At 47.1% G+C, this 21,107-nt stretch overlaps 1 protein-coding gene across 1 annotated transcript in view; it reads left to right on the top strand.

Annotated features, from left to right (window-relative positions):
* Positions 1-21,107, top strand: part of ESRRB (estrogen related receptor beta) — a 108,942-nt gene that overhangs the window by 62,328 nt on the left and 25,507 nt on the right. Inside the window, exons 3-4 of the mRNA XM_074957124.1 lie at positions 5,048-5,164; positions 20,673-20,783. Of these exons, the coding sequence (XP_074813225.1) occupies positions 5,048-5,164; positions 20,673-20,783 (228 nt within the window). The remainder of the gene's footprint in view (positions 1-5,047; positions 5,165-20,672; positions 20,784-21,107) is intronic.

Consider the following 21,107-nt stretch of genomic DNA (forward strand, 5'->3'; position numbering starts at 1 on the left):
AATATGAATTTTGGAGCCTAATTTCAGGCTCCTATTTTTGAAAATCATAGTCACAGAGTGTATTTCCCCCCAGACACAAACACACACACTCACCTCACTTGAATATGGCTGAAGGGATTTCTTCATATTTTCATAGGGAGCAGAATATAAAGTTTCAACCCAAACAAGGAATGTGCCTGTAAATGATGCATGTGTAAAAGCAGTGGGTTAACACGGAATCAATTCTGCAAACTGTCACTTACACATAGTATCCGCGTTAACGTAAATCTGAGTGAGTTACTGGGAAGAGAGCACTGCTGAACTTTACTGGTACAGGGTGCCGCTGTATCATTTCCAGGTTCTTTTTGTGGTGGACAACCTTGATTGATCCAAGTGAACAAGTTCAGGAACCAAACTGGAACCCGAGATAAAAAGTAACTAAGTAAAACACTGATGGAAACTGGAATGACCGTGTCCCCTGACTTAGTTGCTTGTTGAATAGTCCAGTTTTATTCCCACTGAACTGTCCAAATGTTGGGAAATCCAGGACTGTAGCCTGTATGGCTTTGTGCAGTCCTGATCATGCAGAACTGCTAAAGTGTAGATGCAGTATTCTGCACATGACGTGTTGCTCTTTGATTGAACAAAATAATTTGTCTGCTAAAGTAATCTCTTATATTTAGGCCATTTTGAAGTTATTTCTGATTAAAGAAAGAAAATGAGAGGAAAATTCTCTAATGTTATGAGAAATGGAATAAAGGAAGAACAAGTGGTGTGATCTGAAATGGATGTGAGACCAATCCTGATGGGAAATCCTGCTTCCCACTTCCCATGCTCTAGGGGACCAAAGAGTGGCATCATGCCACCCTAGCAAGTCTATGGCAGAGCCAGAAACTGAACCAAAGAGTCCTGCTCTAATCACTAAACAACACTGCCTCTCCTGTCTTTTAGTTTCATAAGTAATTTCTGATGTAAATAATGTGCAGATCTGTTTGGATCAGAGGTAAATACTGTTCTAAAGTGACGAAAGCCCCTATAATGAGAGACTGTTCAGAACTGTTTCTTGGGAGCTTAGGTTAACCCATCTTCTACTCTTCCCTTCTGGCTCATATAATATTAAACACACACGAGGCGCACACACTCACCACAAATTCAAACACATGCAGATACAGACTCACATGCAGGAACAAACACGCACCCCTGCAGCTGCTCATTGACACGCACAGCCTCCTCCGCTGGCTGTCGCAGAGAATCGAGTTCTTTTAGCCTTCCTTCCCCAGAGCACCCAGTCTGTGGTGACTGAGCTGGCAGCGTGACCGCCAGCCAGCAGGAGGCTGCCGGAATTCCGATGAGTTAATCTCATCACTTTATCACAGGGCACTTACAGAAATTACAAGCCAGCGTGAGCAGCTCAGCTGTGCTGGCAGCCGGCCCAGGACCCATAAAAGAAATTGAGAGGAGAAAAAAAAAAGTCAAAGAACTTTGCTAAAGTTTTGAAGACAGTAGCTTTTCTTGGATGAGTTTTGCTTGGCTAACACTGACTGCGTCTTTCTCTCCTCTGTGGTGTCCTCCTCGCTTCACCCCCTGCAAAATGAAGAGCCATTTTAGGCAAAGGTACTTCATCCCTGCACGTCATCCTGTTTACAGCAGAGAACACATTTGGGCCAAGTGACATCTGGTGTAATTGCACAGAAGTAAATGGAGTTTTACACTGGGGTGAACTGGCGTGAAAGGGACATATTGAGACTGATTCTCAACTGGCTTGCATGTTTGCACCTGTACAAGTGGATGTAAAATGCTGTTCTGGCTTAATACTTTGCCAGATGTAAATGACGACGCAAGGTGTGTGGCAGGGAAGAAAGGGGCACAGAAGCATGGATAGAATTAAAAGAGAAGCCAGGAAATGAAGGATCCGCTATGCAAGGGACTACTGCATTCCCATCCTGAAGGGTCGGTCTGAGAGATGAGCACCCTCCTTTTGCTCTGCAGTGGCTATTGTATTGACTGTGGGGAGCCACTGGCTCTTGCATACAGACTGTAGCATTTACAGACTGGTACTCCATCTGACAGTGTCAGAGCTTTCTCAGGGTACCTTCATGTGACAGTCCCAATTTCTTACATGACAATTGGCTCCTCAAATTGGGAGTAATGTGAAGCGGTGGAACCTTTGCCTTAATCCATCTGTGATGACCTTGAGCTGCAATGTGAGGAGCCCTTGCCATCCACAGATGCAAAGTTTTGATATGAGGACGCACAAACCTCATAGCAGCATAGTGCAGTGTTGCTGCCTCATGAGGTGACTGCTGAAATCCCATAACACTATGGTGCTGTGGGCCTCTTAGCAGGAGGTGGGGCCTCATTTGGGAGGGCTGGGGTTTTGCTTGTGAAAGAGAGGCTTGGAAACAGGAAGACGGGAACCCCCCTGACAGAATGCATCTGCCACGTTCTTCTCCTTCGGGGTGTTACTGCTCCAGCTCCTCACATGTGGGACACAGCAGCTGTGCAGCCCTGAGGGCAGGGACGCTGCACTCTCCAGTCTGTGGCTCACTGGATGTACAGGAACAGAAGTGGGAGTTCATTTATTACCTTGGGACCAAGCCTGAATCTCAATTTCCAGTTTTCAGAGATATTTGATACTTAGACGGCTATTGAAATTCAGGTGCTGTACAATGCTGAGGTATATACTGAATGGAAGTGGCTTGTGCAGATCTCTCCGCTTCCACACAGCGTCTGTGTCTCCGATCCAACTGTGTGATGGCAGTGCTGCGAGCATGCAGACGAGCGATGGCTGAGAATTTAACAGTGACGCTGGAGATCACTGTCAGGGTGCAGGGCTTACAAGACAAGAATCTGAAGGTGAAAGCTCTACATACTGCATGCAGACATCAAGTCTTTGTGCCTTTGGGGCTTACAGTGCTCCTGGCCCCATGACACCAGTGTGGGGCTGAAATTCTCCCACATAACATTGTGAGATAAACAGCTGGTGAATCCTTCACTTTGAATTTCCCTTCTCTGCCCATCTTTAGCCCTCTTCCACTCAGATTTTCAATGGGCTTTACATGGGGTTGGTCTAACTAAACTTCACCCCTCACCCCATCCCCATGCAAAAGGTGGGTATTAGAGCATCCCCATTATACAGTGAGCTGTAGCTCACGAAAGCTTATGCTCAAATAAACTGGTTAGTCTCTAAGGTGCCACAAGTACTCCTTTTCGTTATACAGAGGGGGAACTTGTTGAAGATCACACAAGTCCACTGCAAAACCAGGAACAGAACCCAGGAGTCCTAACTCCCAGACTTCTGCTCCAACCCCACTAAATCAAACTCTCCCTCCCTGATGTGGTTATAGAAGCCAGGAGTCCTGACTCCCTTTCCCCTCTGCTCTAACACTAAATGAGTACTCCTTCCCAGGGCTACCAATGAAAACCCAGGAGTCCTAAATCTCAATTTCTGCTCTAGCCCACCAGAACAAACTCCCCCCACAAAACTGAGTATGGAACCTGGGACTCCTGACGCAAAGCTGCCTGCCTTAACTACTAGACCTGCATTCCTTAAATACATTATTGCTGTCGATGTATCACTATCAAGCTTAGATTTCCAACCCCCTCTCTTCACCCCTTATACTGAACAGTCCTGTCCAGAAGTATCTTCTGAAGAGTGGTTGGCAGGAGGTGAGACAGCCCCATTTGTTACTGTCTTTAACAGTAGGGTTAAAAAAGTTCTGTGATGCTGTGACCGGGCATTACAGCACTTACATCCTCATGTCAGGTCATTGTACCTGTGTCTGAGGTTGTGTTCTTGCTTCATGATAGTGCGCCATGTGGCAGGAAATAAATTTGGGGTGCTTTCTTTGCCCTTGGGCATTGCAAGGGGTGAACCAGAGCCCTGGCAGCTGGAGTGGGAGGTGACCTAAAAGAAGAGAGTGAGAGGTGCACCTGGAAACATGGGGGCTCTGTGTGCTGAGCTCAGGGACTAGAGATAGGAACTGACAGGGTCAATATCCCTCAGATGCAGAAGGAAGCCTACATCCCTCTTTGGAGCAAAGTCCTCAGAAGAAGTCCCTGTTTGTAACAACCAGATTCTGTTTTCATTAAGAAACCAGAGTCTCTGGCCAGGTTTGCTGAAGGCCATGCACCTTTTGCCAAGTCCAGCGGCCAAGTTTCAGGAGATCTGCGTTCAGTTTATAGTTTCCATGGGAAACCATTGGAAATGTGTTTGTCCTTGTGATTTTGACCCAAAACCAGGAAAAAAATCAGTATTTTTGGATGAATTTGACTTTGTGTTGGGAGTTCATTTGAACTCCAAATAAATTCAAAGACAAGATCAGGGGACATCAGTGGCACATCAAGTGAAACCAAAAAGGTTTGCATTATCCTTCCTGTAACCAAACCTGGGGTATTCCACAGGAATGTCCTACTCCAGACCGAGCACTTCCCTGCCCCTGCTATCCCATTGTAATGTGCCAGATCATAAGCCCTTAGAGTCAGTGTGTGAGACAGTGAAGAGAAAAGTCACTTCCCCAGCTCCCTGCCCCCCAAAAACAAAAGGTGGAAAAGATCAGCAAGAGTCCCAAAGCCCTGAGGGAAACACAATCTTTACAGGAAAGGCTGAGACTAGGGCAGCAAACGGAACAATCCCCATGGGTTGGGCTCCTGGGGATACGGTTATAACAGCAAGGGATATGTGCCAATAATAACGCCAGGTGCATTGATTAGACTGGTAAGCAGTGCATCTCAGAGACGCTACATGGCTGAAGGCCAAGCACCCGCAGCTGGGCTTGTACTCTAATTCCACCTGCAAGTACTGCTTTTTATTTAATGTTTTCATTTTGCTTTTCTAACAAAGAAGCCCAGCCTGTGTGGTTACCCCAAACATTTTCACAGATGGAGTCGTCATCACAGTCCCCTAGTGTGTGAATGAAGGAACGGACAGTATGCATCTGGGTGGTGTAGGGGGTATAAGTGTATTACCCAGTGCAGGCAGGAGGCATTGTACTCTGGCCATGATGGTGATTCCTGCTGTTAGAGGGAACAAGGCCTCTTGAGTGACCATCTCTGTGTTTGATTGCAGGGAACATTGAATACAGCTGCCCAGCCACCAATGAGTGTGAGATCACGAAACGGAGGCGCAAGTCCTGTCAGGCCTGTCGCTTCATGAAATGCCTCAAAGTGGGGATGCTGAAAGAAGGTAAGAGAGAGGGTACTAGGGACTCGGGACCACTCACTACCTTTGAGCCTGGGCCAGGCCTCGTACCAGCTTCCAGACTGACTGCACAGGGGCCTCCCTGGCTTTCCCAAGGTGCAGCCCTTATAAAGGACTCAGGAAGGACAACAATCTGTTTCTGCTAAGTGGGAAGATGGGCCCTATGAGGGCTAGTTTCAGGGCATGTCTACACTTACCTCCGGAGCGATCAATCCCGGGGGGGGGAGGGGTGTCGATTTATCGTGTCTAGTGAAGACGCGATAAATCGACCGCCGAATGTTCTCCCATCAACTCTGGTACTCCACCGGAGCGAGAAGTGTAGGCGGAGTCAACGGGGGAGCATCAGCAGTCGACCTACTGCAGTGAAGACACCCCAGTAAGTAGATCTAAGTATGTTGACTTCAGCTATGTTATTCACGTAGCTGAAGTTGTGTAACTTAGATCGATGCCCCCCATCTCTCCCCTCCTACCCCCATCCCCCAGTGTAGACCAGGCCTCAGTCTCCAAAGGGCAGGGTCCTTATGTTATATTTTGTATGGAGCTGCAAATCTGACAATTAGTGAGAGCCTGACCCATGATAGTGTACATTCCCCTTCTAAAGGAACCCCAGATGGGGGCATATCCCTCCCTCCCACAGTGCCGTGGCTGAGTAACTGTACTAGTACCTGTACAACTGGAGGGAAGAGGGAATTATTGTTGCTGTTAATGTACAGGTTGGGTTGTTTGTAGGGGAGGGTGAAGTTGGCATGAAGACGTGTCACAGAGTGCAAGGAGGGTCTGACAGCTATTCCATTCTGAGGGGAGGCTTTAAGAAAGTGGTGGGGAAGAGACCTTTGTCCCTGAGCAGGTGGGTCCCTCTGCCCTGCATGCTCAGCCTGTCTCTCCCCTCTCAGCCTATTGATCTGCGCCATGTTCTCTGAGCAGCACTCGGCTCCTTTCTTGTGCTGCTCTTTCCCCTCATCCTTGTCTATTCAAGGTGAACCACTGGGAATTCAGTGGCAATTAAACACATTCTTATGGATTGACTTTAAAGCTTCATTTCCCCAAGTTCCTTCTGGGAGAGGAGGGGAGGAGAGGCACTGCTTATAATTCTCTGCATTGCTGTACCTGGCAAAGCACAGCGGCTTCAGCCTAACCCCAGTGAATAGCAGCCGGCAGTTGTCTGTGCAGGTCCAACACGCTTGAGCCAAGGATGCCAGCACTTCACACTACTCACTTCCAGGCACGCCATCCTATGAGCCAGTGATGAATTGTAAGCTCTTGCCAGGAGGGTGTGTTGCTTTGCTGTGGGGTGCTGATACTTATCTCCTGGGAGACAGGCTGGTGGCAGCCAGTGCTGTTAGGAATGTAGATTAGATTTTAAACCCTTGCCTGTTCTTTGATGGATGTGTAATGTCTGGGGCTAGATATCTTCCTACCACAGCTCTCCAGTGACTGACTTTGTGAGGGTGTGAGCAGTGTACTGTCTGACCCTCCATGGCCTTGCCTTAGAAGGTGATGGAGTCTGAAGGATATATCAATCTGTTTATAAGAGGGATGCACCTACTTTTGGGTTAGGGGTTGACCCCCTTGATACCACTGCATTCAGTAATGCAGAAAATGAAGTATCCTCTGGTCTCTTTTGCTATTTCATGTTTATTGACACTTATTTGCTGTCATGTCTTATGATACCAAACAACCTTAATGGCAGAGTTCCTTACTGTTCTTCTTATAGGGACTGAAACTGCATCATTAAAATCAATCAGCGTTTTGCTACTGATGTCAGTGGATCTATGACTGGATCTGTAATATTTTAGATACGTAATATAAAGGTAGTTCAACAGTAGTATAATATATGTGCATATAATAATCTATGCCAGGGAAGAGGAGATTGGTTGAGTGATCTGAAAACAGATCTGGTATCCAGGATTCCTGGTTTTGACACAGACTTGCTGGGAGAGTTAAGGCATGCTTTTCCACTCAGTTCCTCAGTTTCCCCATTGTAAAATAAAAATCATACTAACCTGGTTTGCAGGGGGACTCTGTGGATTGATTAGTTAACTTACGTAAAGTCCTGTGGAAATACAACATATTATTGTATAGAATTCAGTCAATACACATTTTTAAAAGCCAAAGCCAAAAAGGGGGAAAAAATGGTTTTATGGTACATGGTCTCCACAGAGTCAGGAGTTTCTGGAAAGAGGAAATCCATAATTGTTTGACTTTCTGCTCAAAAATGGAGAATTGACAGAGGATTTCGATTATAAAAGGTTCATTGGTCTTTCCCATCTCTGATTTCTGTGATTCTATTAGATCATCCACTCCATCTCCCAGCCAGGGCAGGATTGTTCCCCTCTGTACATTTTCTAGTGCTTTGTCTGGTCTAGTTTTTAAAGTCCCAAGTGGCAGGGTTTCCCTGGAGAGATTGCTCTGATTTCTTGAAGAGCTCACTGCGAAGAAGTGTATCTGGATACCCATGCTAAGTTTCCTTCATTTTAATAATTTCATCTAATTATTCCTAGTTCTCCCCACTCCCTTATATCACACCAAGTAACTCCCCTCTCTCTTCTTGGGGTTTACCCCTTTCAAAAGACCGTTAACACATTTCTCCCCCCAGCTGCCAGGAAACGAGGTGGGCACTAGAGACTACAGATGGTCTAATGGTTAAAGCAAAAGATCAGGGAGTCAGGATCCTGGTTCTATTCTCTGACGCCCCTGTGGCCTTGGGCAACTATCTTCTGTAATGGTTCAGTGTAAAGACACTGACCATCCTCACAGGAGGGTTGGGAGACTGCACAGGTTAATATTTAGTTCAGGTGCTTTGAGATCTTTGAGCAGTAGGTACTATAGAGGGGAAAAGTATTAATTTTAATTTATTGTATTACATATTTATACCTTCCTGCCTGCTCGGCACTTGAGTTAAGCCAGAAGGATGTCTGGGGACAATATGTAGAGGTGACACGAAGAAAGCTGGTAATGATTCTGAGCCTGCTCCTGTTGGGATCCATGGCATGATTTCCATGGGAGCAGGCTCAGACCACAGTTGGTATGTGTGGGCATGAGCAGAAATACACATGCTCCCCCCTGCATCAGGTGAAGATGGAATGATCCAGTAGGATGCATTGATATGACTGTGCCCCTTTAAGACCCAGCAGGACTATCCCTGGGATGAACACAGCAGTGCAGGTTTGTTATGGGGGAAAGTGAATGAGAAACAGGCAGGAAGGGAGCCGAGTGAGAGATCAATAGGTTTCTCAGATATCCCCAGGCCACTTTCTTTAAGAGAGCCCTGATCAATGGGCTGCAACCAGGGAGTTGCACAGGCACCGGAGCGTTGACATCTCAGGTTCTTCCAGCGTGATGCGGCAGAGCATGGGAGACTTGCTAGGGAGAATACAGCATGGTGCAGAAAACTCTTTTTGCAGAGCACATCTGGCTCCTATTCCTAAAGCATTTGCTTTTTGTAGCTTTTTTGCCTGTGAATCTCACTCTCTTTTCATCTAGAGCTTACCCCAGTTAGTACTAATTGGCCCCCTTGTTGGCAGTCTCAGCAGAGAAGCCAAGGCTGTGTGGACCTGAAATTCTACCTAACCGCCAGAGAAAGGCATGTAACCTGGGAACTCTGTGCTACTTGTGCTGTGTCCCTGCCTGAATGACATCAGGGGACAGTGGTTGAGAACCTTTCACCATCTCCTGTGCAGGGCCAGGCACTATCCTGGTCCATGTGTTCCTACTGTGCAAAGACTGGGGAATCTAGAGCAAACTGGTACAGATTCCTGTGTACCCCACACACAGGACAGTGGAACTGGGCCTGTAAAGGGAGAGCATATGCTGCTTCTTGCAAAAGAGAGGGGATGTTCAGGACTGTGCGCCCCCACCAGCATTGTCTGTTTCAGACACACACTTGCTGGAACATAGCTCCTCCTTATCCCACTCCAACACAGGCAGTGCTTACAGCACAGTCTTGCCCGAAGTGCTTATACTTTGCTACCTCCTGATCATGGATTTGTGGATCTCTGGAGTGCTGCAGATGTGACTCTTCTAATCCCTGTCTGTGCCGTATCAGCTATGGGGAGAATAAGCCTTTGTTACTCATCCCTCAGTCAGCTGTTGTGTTTCTTTTTTCTAAGAGTTTTTCAGTCATGCTCACAGTTTCTTTGTCTAAAAGTGGAGGAGAAGGATGTAATTTCAGACAATGTTCATGTAAATGGGTTCAGAGAAAGGGGGATTGGTTCCAGATGGAAGCTGATTGGATAAGGTCTCCCAGCCCAACTTCTCCATCTTTCTGATACTGCACTGAGGTCATAATCCTATGTTTGTTACCTCATAGGGTGTTGCTATGGAAATGACTATGGTGTCAGTTTTCCCTGAAGGAGCCAACAGGAGAAGAGGGTGCCAATCCTTTGTTTAAACATAAATAGCGTGAGCAGCTACAAGACATGGGAAGGGGGATGATGTATGACCAGTGAGAAGCAGCTGGATGTTAAATTCCCCCCGGAAAAATCCCTTGTTGAGGGGAAAGGGAGTGGGAGGAGGCCTGTTTGCTGGGATCACTGGAAACCTCACCACAGACAAATGCGCAAAGCGAAGAAGGAGAGGAGCTAGAAGTTGCCAGAAGTATTGAGGGCACAACAAAGATACCCTCCAGCCCCATACTAGGCGAGCTCACAGGCAGCTTATTGAGTAGAATGGCCCTAGGAGTTCTCTGACACAAGCCTTTCCTTCCTCCTTGTGTGGGCATTCAGCCCTTTGTGATATCCCACTGAGACCTTTCCCCGCAGGGAATGCTTGCCTTGTCCCTGAAGCCACGTAAACGGCAGGTGGCTGCCACTGCTCACAGTTCTGTGTTGGTGCCTCTTATTCCCATTGCAGCTTGGCACACGCCTGGCAGGCTACCAAGGCTCAGCCCACTCAGTCACTTTTCACTTTGAAAGAGAAACTGTTTAATCTTCCAAAGGCCTCGTCCTTTCAATGCCTGCTCCCTCGATGCTGCTTTTAGCTCCACTGCACTTCTGCAGCAGCATTTCACACATCTAATAGGAGTCAGAGAAACTCTGAAGGGAAAAATGCTCTGAAGTCAGGAGTGCCAGATCCCTTCACAAAGCACATGGGTGGGGCGGGGGAAAGAGGAGGGGTCACCAAAGTGCATAGCCCTCTAATAATCCTGTCATGCTTTGCTGGCTGGCCGGCCATGGAGAGCACATCCTGCATTCTTGCTGTTTTCTTTCTCAAGTGAAGCAGTAAGAATCTGTTTTATGTTGCTAAGACTTAGCCATCTTCTGCTCCCTGCAAGCAGGGTGCTGAGACTCATCTCTTTTGAGTCCCCACTCGCTGTAAGGACTGGGAGCAAGTCTCTGAAATAAGCTAATGGCCTCCATCTAGTTCCTCCTGGACTGGTAAAAACTGTCATTACAGTTGGTACTAACTGGCTCCTACACTGGCACTCTCAGCAAAGAAGCCAAATATTGATTGAGCTATGGAGCCAGGAGCTCCTCTCACTCTAGAGATGGTCCCAGAAGACCATGGGTGGGGATTAACACTACCACTGCTCATGCTGTACCCATTATTCTGTGGATAAACAGAGGCGCTTTGCTCTCCACAGATGTTAATTACGCACATTTCACCAGCCTCAAATTTGCTAAAAATACTGCTTGTAAAGGACTGAGAGTAAGTTGCTCAGGAGGGGCAGTTTCTGAAGCTGCTAGTTCAGGAAAAATGATTCCATAAAAGGATCTGAAATCTGTTCAAACTAAACCTGGTACTCTGGGGAATTGCAGACTGGTACCAGGATGGGGTTTGTCAGATGCCCCTTCTGATCTGGTGCCTCCATGGCCACTGCAGGAACCTGTATGCTGTCTCATCTGGCTGGTATAGTATGAGGGAAACTTTCCCCTGAGGCAAAGGAGTGTTCAGCTATTGCATAAAGCAGACAACAACTGTAGTCTCCCAGATTTCCAGCATTTACCCATAAGAACTAGAGTAATAAAGGCAGGAATGGGAACTTCCATCCTAGGGCAAGAGCTGTTGCTCTGTGAAGATTCTCCATACTTAGCGTGTCTGGGAAGGGAAGTGTTCTTCTTACTTTCCTGCACCAATAGCATTGCACCAGGATTCTGAGGACTCCCCCAGTGACTGTGCAACTTGTGTTTCTTTGTGAGATGGGATGTGGTGAGACTGACAAATGCAAAGAAGGTTCTTTTCATAGCAGAAAGAAGAGGCTGGGCCTCCAGGAGCAGAAGAGGGACTCTCATCAACAATAAGAGACTCCCAGAAGACACTCTGACTTGGCAAAAATGGGATATGATTTATTTTCCTCTCTACAGATTCCATTCTCCCAAGAACTGGAACTTCCATGGTACAGGAATCCCAGTTACTGAGATTCCAGAATGAGCCTTTCCTTCGCTACCTTTTGCTACTTGTCACACTCGTGCATTTCCAAAGGACGTGACAGAAAATATGTTAGGGCTTGTCTACGCTGGCAATGAACAGGGCTGCAACTTTCTCGCTCAGGGGAGTGAAAAAACACCCCCCTGAGCGCAGCAAGTTGCAGCCCCGTAAAGCGCCAGTGTAAACAGTGCCCCAGCTCTGGGAGCTACGCCCCTCGTTGAGATGGGTTTTTTTAGAGCGCTGTGCCGTGACCACACAAGGAACGTTAAAGCGTTGCTGTGGCAGAGTTGCCAGTGTAGACTAGCCCTTAAAATTCAACAGTGCGTCCAAATTCTTTCTGTTGCAAATCTCACAAGCTCTTGGACTCCTCTCTTCCTAATCTAATCTCTTTCTGGTGCACTCATCACCTGAGTACCACCACTGTGGGGCCAGGTAATGAAATAAAATATGAATGGGAAGTAAACAATGACCACAGAATTGACCCAACTATCCTTTCTGTTAACTGTATACCTTCCCAGCACATTTCCAACTGCCATGGGAATGGTCTCAATCCTAGGACCTTCCAACCTTATACCAACTCGATCTTTTTGCTCTCCAAGCCTCTCCATGTCCATGTATTTGGGAAGTAGTCACTGTTCACTTCTAGAAAGAAGAAGGGAAATCAAAGTCATCTCTCACTCCAAACAACTGTCCCTTGCAACTTGATCTTCTTTCTGTGAACCCAGTCTGTGAGCTGTGAAGTCCTGTAGACAATGGCACTTTACTCAGGTTTAGCCTCCATTTTGCTGTTTCCAACCCAACCAGCTGCATGGAATGGCAGGTGCCACCCAGTGTTTGTAACAGAAATGGATTCACTTCTCACCCGTGGCCAACCCACATCTCTCGTGATGTGAATGGAATATGGTGGTCCTGTAACTAAACGGCAGACGGCAGGCATCAGTGATCTCAATCCACTTCCATTTAATAACCCTGCACAAAGCCCCAGAAAGCTGGATAAACAGTAGAGCTTGCTTCCAGCACAGTAACCGAATCTGGGGTGTCTCTTTTCTGTTTAAGTTTCAGAATCTCTCAATAGAGCAAAGGGTTTCCAGAAACCTCCCTCCTCCACCTCCTGCCCCCATCCTTGTTTTCAGACCATGTGTTTCCTAAATGATATTTGATTTCAGTGAAAGCTCAGCTGGAATCCATGCAATATGCTTGGGCTGTCTCGGTGCTTCGTGGGAAGGATGAGGACTCCTCTGGGAATTCTGGGTAATTGGGTTAGTGGCCAGCTCATGTCAGGAAATTAAAAGGCAGCCCCGATCAGGTTGCTGCTGCAGGGATTTAATGGTTTTGTATTTATAGAGTATTCTGCCTCTAGCTCATGCCAGAAATATCACTTTTCTAAGCATCCAAATTGAAGAAAGAGAATGAAAAACAATTTTTCTTTCTCTAAAATACCCCTGTGCTTAAAAACAGACAAACAAACTCCATGCCCTTTAGAGCAGGAGCCAGGGGCAGTAACACTTTGATGTCTGTGTCACCCACACCCTGAGTACCTACCGTTGTAGGAATATAGAATTTATATACTGGAGCCACATCATTGGTCCATCTGGTCTGGTATGTCAGCTTCCTGCCATAACAGATCAGACCATTGGCATACCTGAACAGACTATTAGGTTACCTGGTCCGGTTTCCCCCACTCTGTGTATCATTGAGCTGTCTAGTTTGGTATCTAGTCTGCTGCCATAGTGAATTGGACCATTGCACCAGCAAACCTGGTGTCCTGCTTCCATTAGTGGTATATAGCTCTTGTTTCAGAAAAAGAGCTTCATGTCTGCACCAGGCACTCTGCAAGTGGCATTTATTTTAGGGGACTTTGGAGAGCTTAATAGATCTAACACCCATCCCCCCCTCCCCCCCCAATCTGCTTTTCCCACATCAGGGGGATTCTATTCAGTACTTTGACAAAATGGACATTGGGAAAGGAGACATCTGACATGCTGGTGAAGGTCCCAGCTCTGCAGAGATGTCCAGGCCCATCTAGCTACATGTTGTTAGCCAACTAAAACCGTTTTATGAAAGCAAGACTGCGCTCCAAGCAGGGGTGGGATTATGCTAGATACCTGCTCCTCTGAGCCAGTTAAAGGCACTTGGATAAAATTTTCAGAAGTGCCTACTAGGTCTCATTTTCAAAAGTGACAGACACTCGGCAGCCTATGTCCCATTTATTTTCCAAGTGTCTAAGGCCCCGATCTTTAAAGGTACTTTAGTGCCTAAGTCCACCATTAGCTGCCACTGACCTTTTCAAAGCTGCTGCCAAACCCGTAGGCGTCTGAGGCCCCAGGCGGCTAAGCTTCCACCAGTCAACATTTGCCTAAATGCCAAATCCATCCCAGTGGCTAGCGAGCTACTTGGAGCCTTAACTCAAGCCAAAGCCACAGTGGCCCCGTACCTAGATTCTCAAACTCAGGGGAATGCCTATCTTGCCAGCAGGGTCTGATCCCATGGGCATGTGCAGAGTGTGCCTAACACCTGTCACCTGCCAGCCACCACATCAGGAGGGCCAGAGGCAGACCACCAATAGGGGGTGGGACGGCCGGGGGTACATGCAAATGCAGGGCGAGCACGAGAAAGGTATTGAGTGTGAGCAGGAGAGAGAGAAAGCAAGAGATATTTTCGGCTGCTAGGGTATGGGGTACCTAAGCTGCTGATTTGGCATAGGTACCTACCTCCAGGAGGGGGGCTCACAGCTATGGCATTGTATGAATACCAGTGATAGTGGTGCACTGGAGTAGAAGCTGTACCTGATTCCAGTTAGCCTGTGAAAGCAGCTTCTGGCCTCTGTATCCAGGGAACAGCCATGCGGTGGTGCCAACACTAGGGCATCACTCCCTGCCCTATGCATTTCTCTTAGTGCTCCATTTAATTATGTTCTTTTCAGTCTGGGTACCAATCATCCCATCAAAGCCACTTGGCAAAATTCTGCTGTGAGCCCTTCGGGCTGGGACAGATCGCTCTGTTACTATCAGTTCAGGAGCATGTGATAGGACTCTATAGACAGTGATGTGAGGCTAGTAATTCGACGTGACAGCTGATATTGGGCCTAGGCTGCATTTCCCACTGGCCAAGGCTCAGCTTCACAGAGCTTTTAAGAGTATTTTTAGCCCCCAGAATATAAAAGAGAAACTAAACCTGATTTCCCGTGCTGCTGCCTCTGCACACTCGGCTATTTTTACTTCCGATAGACTAGGCGTGGGTCCAGCTTTTAAAAAAACGCTGGAATTATTTTACTCCCATTAAGAAAAAACCCCAAAAGCCTGATGTTATCAAGTCAGTGAGGGGACATCTGATACTGAACTCATCAGGCAGATGTCTCTCTGAGGGGGCACAGCAGAGAATTGCAGGGAGCTTGAACAGATCAGCAGATTGGCTCTTGCACTGCAGAGGCTTGGCACTGGCACAGACCTTTTCACGAGCTCCTGGAACACGAGTGGCACCAACAGGATGGTTAGAAAACTGACAGCCCTAACCAGGGCAGAATGATGGGTTGAAAAGGACCAGGCAAACACCCAAGTCCAGGGCCTCCACCTTCCTTCATCCTGGGACCCCCTTTGGGATAGGGCAGGCAGGGGAACTAATAACATACACCTCCAATCAAAGAAAGCCAGACAAACATAGCAGACGCTGGTCAGAAGGGAGTCTCGTATACGTGTCAGGGCTAACACAGGTGTTCCCTTCAGAGGCGACAGGACTGGAGTGTGCCATTCCCTTTGTTACTGCACAAGTAGATCTGTGGGATTGTTTACATTCTCAGCACAGAAAGCATCCATGTCAGAAGGAGCCCCTGCCCTAAAACTGGAATAGAAAAAGCGGGCTTCCCCCCAAACTTTTCCATGCCAATGTGCCTCACACCTGATGCGGAGGGACTCCCTCTAGGTGTGAGGAAGGAATTCTGAAGCCCATTCTGTCTGTGCCTCTCTGCTGAAGCTGCCAACATGGGGGCCAGTGAGTGCCAAGTCCTGGTGGTGATTTTGTGATGGGTACATCTGTCCTGCTGGGAACTGGACTGTGGTGGCCCCTGTGTGAAATGAGTTGGAAAGTCATAGAGCAGCTGGAGGGTAACAAGTTTCCCTTGCTCCCATCCTGGGATGGGTTGAAGGCAGCAAATCATGCGTAGGTGTGTCCACTAAAGGCTTGGCTGCCTCCCACAAGTATTTGCATACCAGGTGTCACACCCTGCAATTCAACCTCAAAGGAATTAAGCAGAATGCTTAACCACCATGTGATTTCGGATTGACATCCATCTGTATGTCTCCAGGCCCTGCACAGCCTGGTGTCCTGGCTCATCTGTGCCTCTCATCTCATCTCTGTTTGCTTCCTTTACCCTCCTTGTTCTACTCAGGCTCACAATTTGTCTCCCTTTTTGTTTCTTTCTCCCATTCTTATCTCATCTGACTGCTCTGGGCCTGGCACTGCCTCTCTAGCCGCACCCATCCTGTTTTGGACTTGACACTGCCTCTCTATGACTGCACCCATGCTGCTCCAGGCTTGGCAGTGCTTTTCTCACCCCACCCACCACACTTCCAGTCCTTTTTCACATCTCTCTTGGAAACCCATTTTAACACCCTTCTTCTTCCCTCCCCGCTTCCTTGTAAGAGGCAATAACAAAATCAGACAATAAACAAACCAAACAGAAAAGTAACAAAACCCAGGGAAGTGAAAAGTTCAAGAGAAAAGTAAGCGTTCTTGTTATCAGCTGAGCTGCCTTTGTGTCTGTATGGGACTGTTAAGACTGTAAGCTCTTCGGGGCAGAGTACTTCTCTTGTTACTTGTCTCTCCAGTATCTTTCACACTGTTCCCAGGATCAGTAATAAGACACGTAACAAATGGATTGACATGCATTTAGTTGCTTGTCACGCCTACAAATCGCTCCGATTAGCGATTGGAAGATGGATGAGATGTTTCACATGTGGGTCAGTCTACGCCCTGTCTCTTTAAGGCTAATGCTTGTGCTGCTGAGGCAGAACAATGGTTGTGACCTTATTTAAAGCGTTTGCCTCAAGGAGTGTCACACTGGATGGGGAACAGGAGGAAAATACAGTCTCATTCAAAATTAACAAGCCAAAGTCCTTGGAGGAACAGGCCTATATCCACTCAGCCAGGGAAGGAGGGATGGAGGGTAAATCTCCTTGTCTCTCTCTCTTATCTCTTTTAATGCACTTAAGTCCTTTGTGTCCCTATAATCTGATTGAGGATCCCTAATACCTCTGCAACCTGTGCAGCCATTCCACCAGCCAAATGCTGGGGACGATGCGCCTGTCTGCATGTCTCCTTGGTAAAAGTAAAGTGACTCCCTCCCCAGGTTTTTTTTCCTTTCGCTTCATCAAAATGTGCAGAGAGTGCACTCTGGGGAATTGCAGATTGGTTCCCAGCTTCCTCTACTAAGCGGATAGGTGATTCCACCCTCTAATATCATATCTGCCCATCAGCACATAGAAGAAACAGGAGCTGCGAGCCTCTAGTGAGAGGGAATGGGAAGCTGTGGTTCATTCAGAAAGCCCTGCTTGGGTCAGGCAATTCAGTCATATTCGTGATGTTTGTCACTTTCATAGCCTTTTCCCCATTCTGCTGCTGACTCAGCATTTCCCGGGGAGGCATATTTTCTCACTGACTGACTTGAGGCACTGCTCATTCAGCACAGCGTGCGGTGGAGGTCTCATGGGGTTTCTGTCTTTTGAAATCTGAACACATTTATCTCAATGGAGAAGTCAAAGGATAGAAGCCAGTCTTGGCATCTCCTGGCTAATACAGGACTCCAGGTTTGTACTCACACAGGTCTACCGTTCTTCCTGGGTCTCCCTAGAAGCTCCCTAGGCTCCAAGTTCTGCTGTTTTCTTTTTCTCTTCTCTCCCTGGAACTTGATGGGACATCAGAGAAGGAGCTGTCCAGCCAGGCTCCTCGGTGCTGAACAGGAAAATAAGAAACACCCGGTAAAATTTTCCAAGGTGCCCCTGTAATATGGAAGCCAGGTCCTATCGACTTTCTGTGAGTTCACTGGGTCTCTTCATTGGATCAGTGACCAGCTTAGAAAATGTGCCAGTTGCAGCAAACTCACTCAGTATGCTCTGACTCCACACATTTCACTTCCTGGGCTTTCTTCTGACATATCTCTCTGTCAAGCCAGCTAGCCTCCCTCCCCCTGCTCAGCACTGGTACCTGAGCCCCTGAATACCCTGACTTTACTCACAGGAAAAAAAAGTATTTGAACTCATTGGGGCTGATTGGCTTCTGCCTTGCACTTTGCGTAAGATTCTCCAGTCCGCGAAGGCCTCTTCGTGCCAAATAAGTTTGCACGATGTAAACGACACAGAGTGGCCTTAAAAGAAAGCAATATAAGTGAACTCTCTGCTGGTTGAAAGCTCTGCCACCTCTCACATCAGTCAGCTCCCACACCCCATGCACAAGGAGGGAAAGGGTGTATCGGGGCATTTGTGGGGAGTGATGTGGGCAGCAGGCATGTGGTGGAGTAGAGCCGTACCATATCCGTGCAGCTACAGGCATTGGCCTTTACATCAGTAGTGGAAGTTAGAGTAAGCCCTGTGTGGTTCTAACTTCTGCTGGGGCCAGGTGGCTGAAGATCAGTCTTTTACCCTGCTCTATGCAGCCACCATTCCCCGCTATATCCAGGCACAGCTCAGACATCATCAGGGCCCTTGTGTCATCATTTGCACCTGTGCAAAGTGGGTGTAAAATGCTGCCAACTCAGAGTGATTGTGTGGGACACGTACTTTGCGCCCCTCTACACTCATGGAAATGACAATATGAAGGGGAAGGCAGTGGAGAGAGAGGCCTAACATCTCAATTAAAACTAATAGTTCCAGGGCCCAGACTGATGGCTTAAACTATAGTTTTAGGGCTTGATTCTCTACTGTGCGGGGCCTGGTGCAGAGAGGGACTGACATGGAGTTGATCTCATCCTGATTCTTAGCAGCCCAGCCTCATCTGCAGGGAGACAGCTTTAACTTATACCACTAGGGCAAGGTCCGATGCCAGTGGAGAACCAAGTGTAGCAGAGCCTAACTCAGCCATGTTCCCTCTACTCCCTGACATCCGCATCTCATGCTCTACCCCTCTCTTTCCTGCATGCTGGGCTATGCAAGGGCAACTCACAATAGCAATTCCTTTGCTCTGGGGATTTCAAGGACTGGTCGTTTCTGCTTCTCTCCACACGGGAGCAGGACTCTGAAAGGGAGCAAGGTGGGTCTATGGCTCCTCCCGCTATAATGCTGGCTCCTGGAGTGGGGAAGGCATACCAGGGGAATCAATCTGTTCCATCATATCGGATGGCACTGACTGAATGTACCTATCTACCCACGCCCATGCTCATGTGCAAGAAGCAGCACTGAAGAGCTGTGCTTCATGAAGAGGAAGCTCCTTGTGCAGCCCCAAGGGCCTTAATGTGCATACAAACACCAGCACCAATAGCAATACCAGGAACTAAGCACCCCTGCCACACAGCACTAACCCAGCACCGTTGTCAACAGAAGCCTCGCCAACAACTATGCTCCTACTTCAGTACCACAGGTGTCACTGTGCGGCAGTGTGGCTCGCCATCACTCACTACTCAGGCCTGTAGCTTAAAAACTACACCATAGCCCTTATGTGGGCGCCGATGTTGGGCTTGGCCAACAACCATTGGTAGCCCTGTACGTGTTGCTGTAGGAGAATGTTTTTGGAGTTTGCTGGTGTCGATGTATTTGTACTGCTAACAGTATTGGTACTGGTGCATACAGACATCCACAGTAAGTGATGGTGGGGTTAGTAGCAGGGTATGAGTGCTCGTGTTGGTTGGGGTATCATTGCTTCTGGTACTGATTTCATAGAGTTCCTCCAGTGTTGTTGGTATTGGTTAGTGAACAAAGTGCTGATCTGAAACGAATAATTTACTTGTCAGACTAAGTCTCTTTCTGCTGTAAAATATCTGTGAGCAGACTGCAGTTTCCTCAAAGGTACGTGTTGTTCAAAATTTATTCATCTATCACTTTCTCATTTTTATTTTTTACGGTATGGCTTGATCACCAAATATTTGTTGCTTATTATGATTGGTCAGATAAGTCACATGGTGTTGTTTCTGTACTCTGGATGAAATCAGCACACAAATATTACAGGTGTGAATACTTGCATTTGCAAATTTTAAATTCAATTTCCATGTATACTCACAATTGACTTTCAATAGCTGTTTGTCCATGTAAAATTCAATTCCCCCAATTTCACAGAAATTGAACACAAAGGACCAAGGATCCAACAAGAAAGGAATTTATTTAATAATCTGGACAACTATTCATGGTCTTATTTTTCCACCATTTGCTCAAGTCTAGTATTGATGTAGAATTTCAGCTGCTGTTCTTGTATCGATGCTTGATCCTGCTGTTGCTGTTTGTATAGGTATAGTGATTTCGGTGTTGTATTTGATGCTTTGTTTGCTGTTTAACTCATTGTATTTGAGGCATTGTTGCTACAAATCTTCGCTTTCTGCCTAGTTCAGTTTTATTATTGCCTTACTGTGGTAGAGGTTGCATTGTCTCGTTTCTGTTTATATTTAGTTCTACTTTCGTTATAGGTTGCCTTGCTCGACAGATCTTGGTTCTACTCATATTTCATAATTTATTTGTTATGGGCAGCTTTCCTCAAATATAGACAGTGAAAGGTCACAGAACATTTGACTTTTCATTTTTAAGAACAATCTAAAGGGGTTTTTTCATAAGCGCAGGTTTGATTGACATTTCTGAGACTTCCTTTTTAAAAACATGATCATCCAGAGGGCACTGAAATCTTAAGCCCTCAATTTATCTACCAAACAGACGATGATTCAAGAGTTGAGGTGGGTTGGGTTTTGTCTTCATTAGTGTTTTCAGGAGAGGTAACTATCCCAGTGATGTGGTCAGAGCAGGAGGCTGCCCAGCTGACATTGTTGGGACAGCTGTGCTGGATTCAGTGGACAGGCCAGGTGGCCTGGTCAGGGAAGTTCTGCTGGGTAAGGAAGAATATCCAGGCCTCCTCTCTTACAAAGCTGTAGCAGTGAAATTCCAGGATTCACTATGACACTGCTAGGGGATCACGAGTTTCTTTCCTCTCTTACCCACAGGGGTTCGTCTGGATCGAGTCCGCGGAGGACGCCAGAAGTACAAGAGAAGACTGGACTCTGAGAGCAGTACTTATCTGAGCTTACAGATTCCTCCTCCAGCCAAAAAGCCATGTATGTACAAGCTTCCTATTGTTTTCCTTAAGGCCAGCACAGCTTCTTTTTCTATTGGTGCCATGGATGCACAAATAATGTTGTGTGGTTGTTGTCCCCTTCTGTTTCCATTACAAATCACCATTGTCAGATATTCATTTTTTTTCCAATGAGTATAGTGTGTGGGTGGAATAGTGTCATCTGAGGTTGTGTCCCGTTGATGATGGGATTCTTTGGATCATCAGTCACAGCTTTCTCAGAGAGAGAGAGACTAACTGTGTAACTTCAGTGATGCTCTGGTCTTCCCTGCACCCAAGATCCACTAAATCAGCCCCACACCCTGGT

Source organism: Natator depressus, chromosome 6, assembly GCF_965152275.1.
Source record: "Natator depressus isolate rNatDep1 chromosome 6, rNatDep2.hap1, whole genome shotgun sequence".
Classification (NCBI taxonomy): domain Eukaryota; kingdom Metazoa; phylum Chordata; order Testudines; family Cheloniidae; genus Natator; species Natator depressus.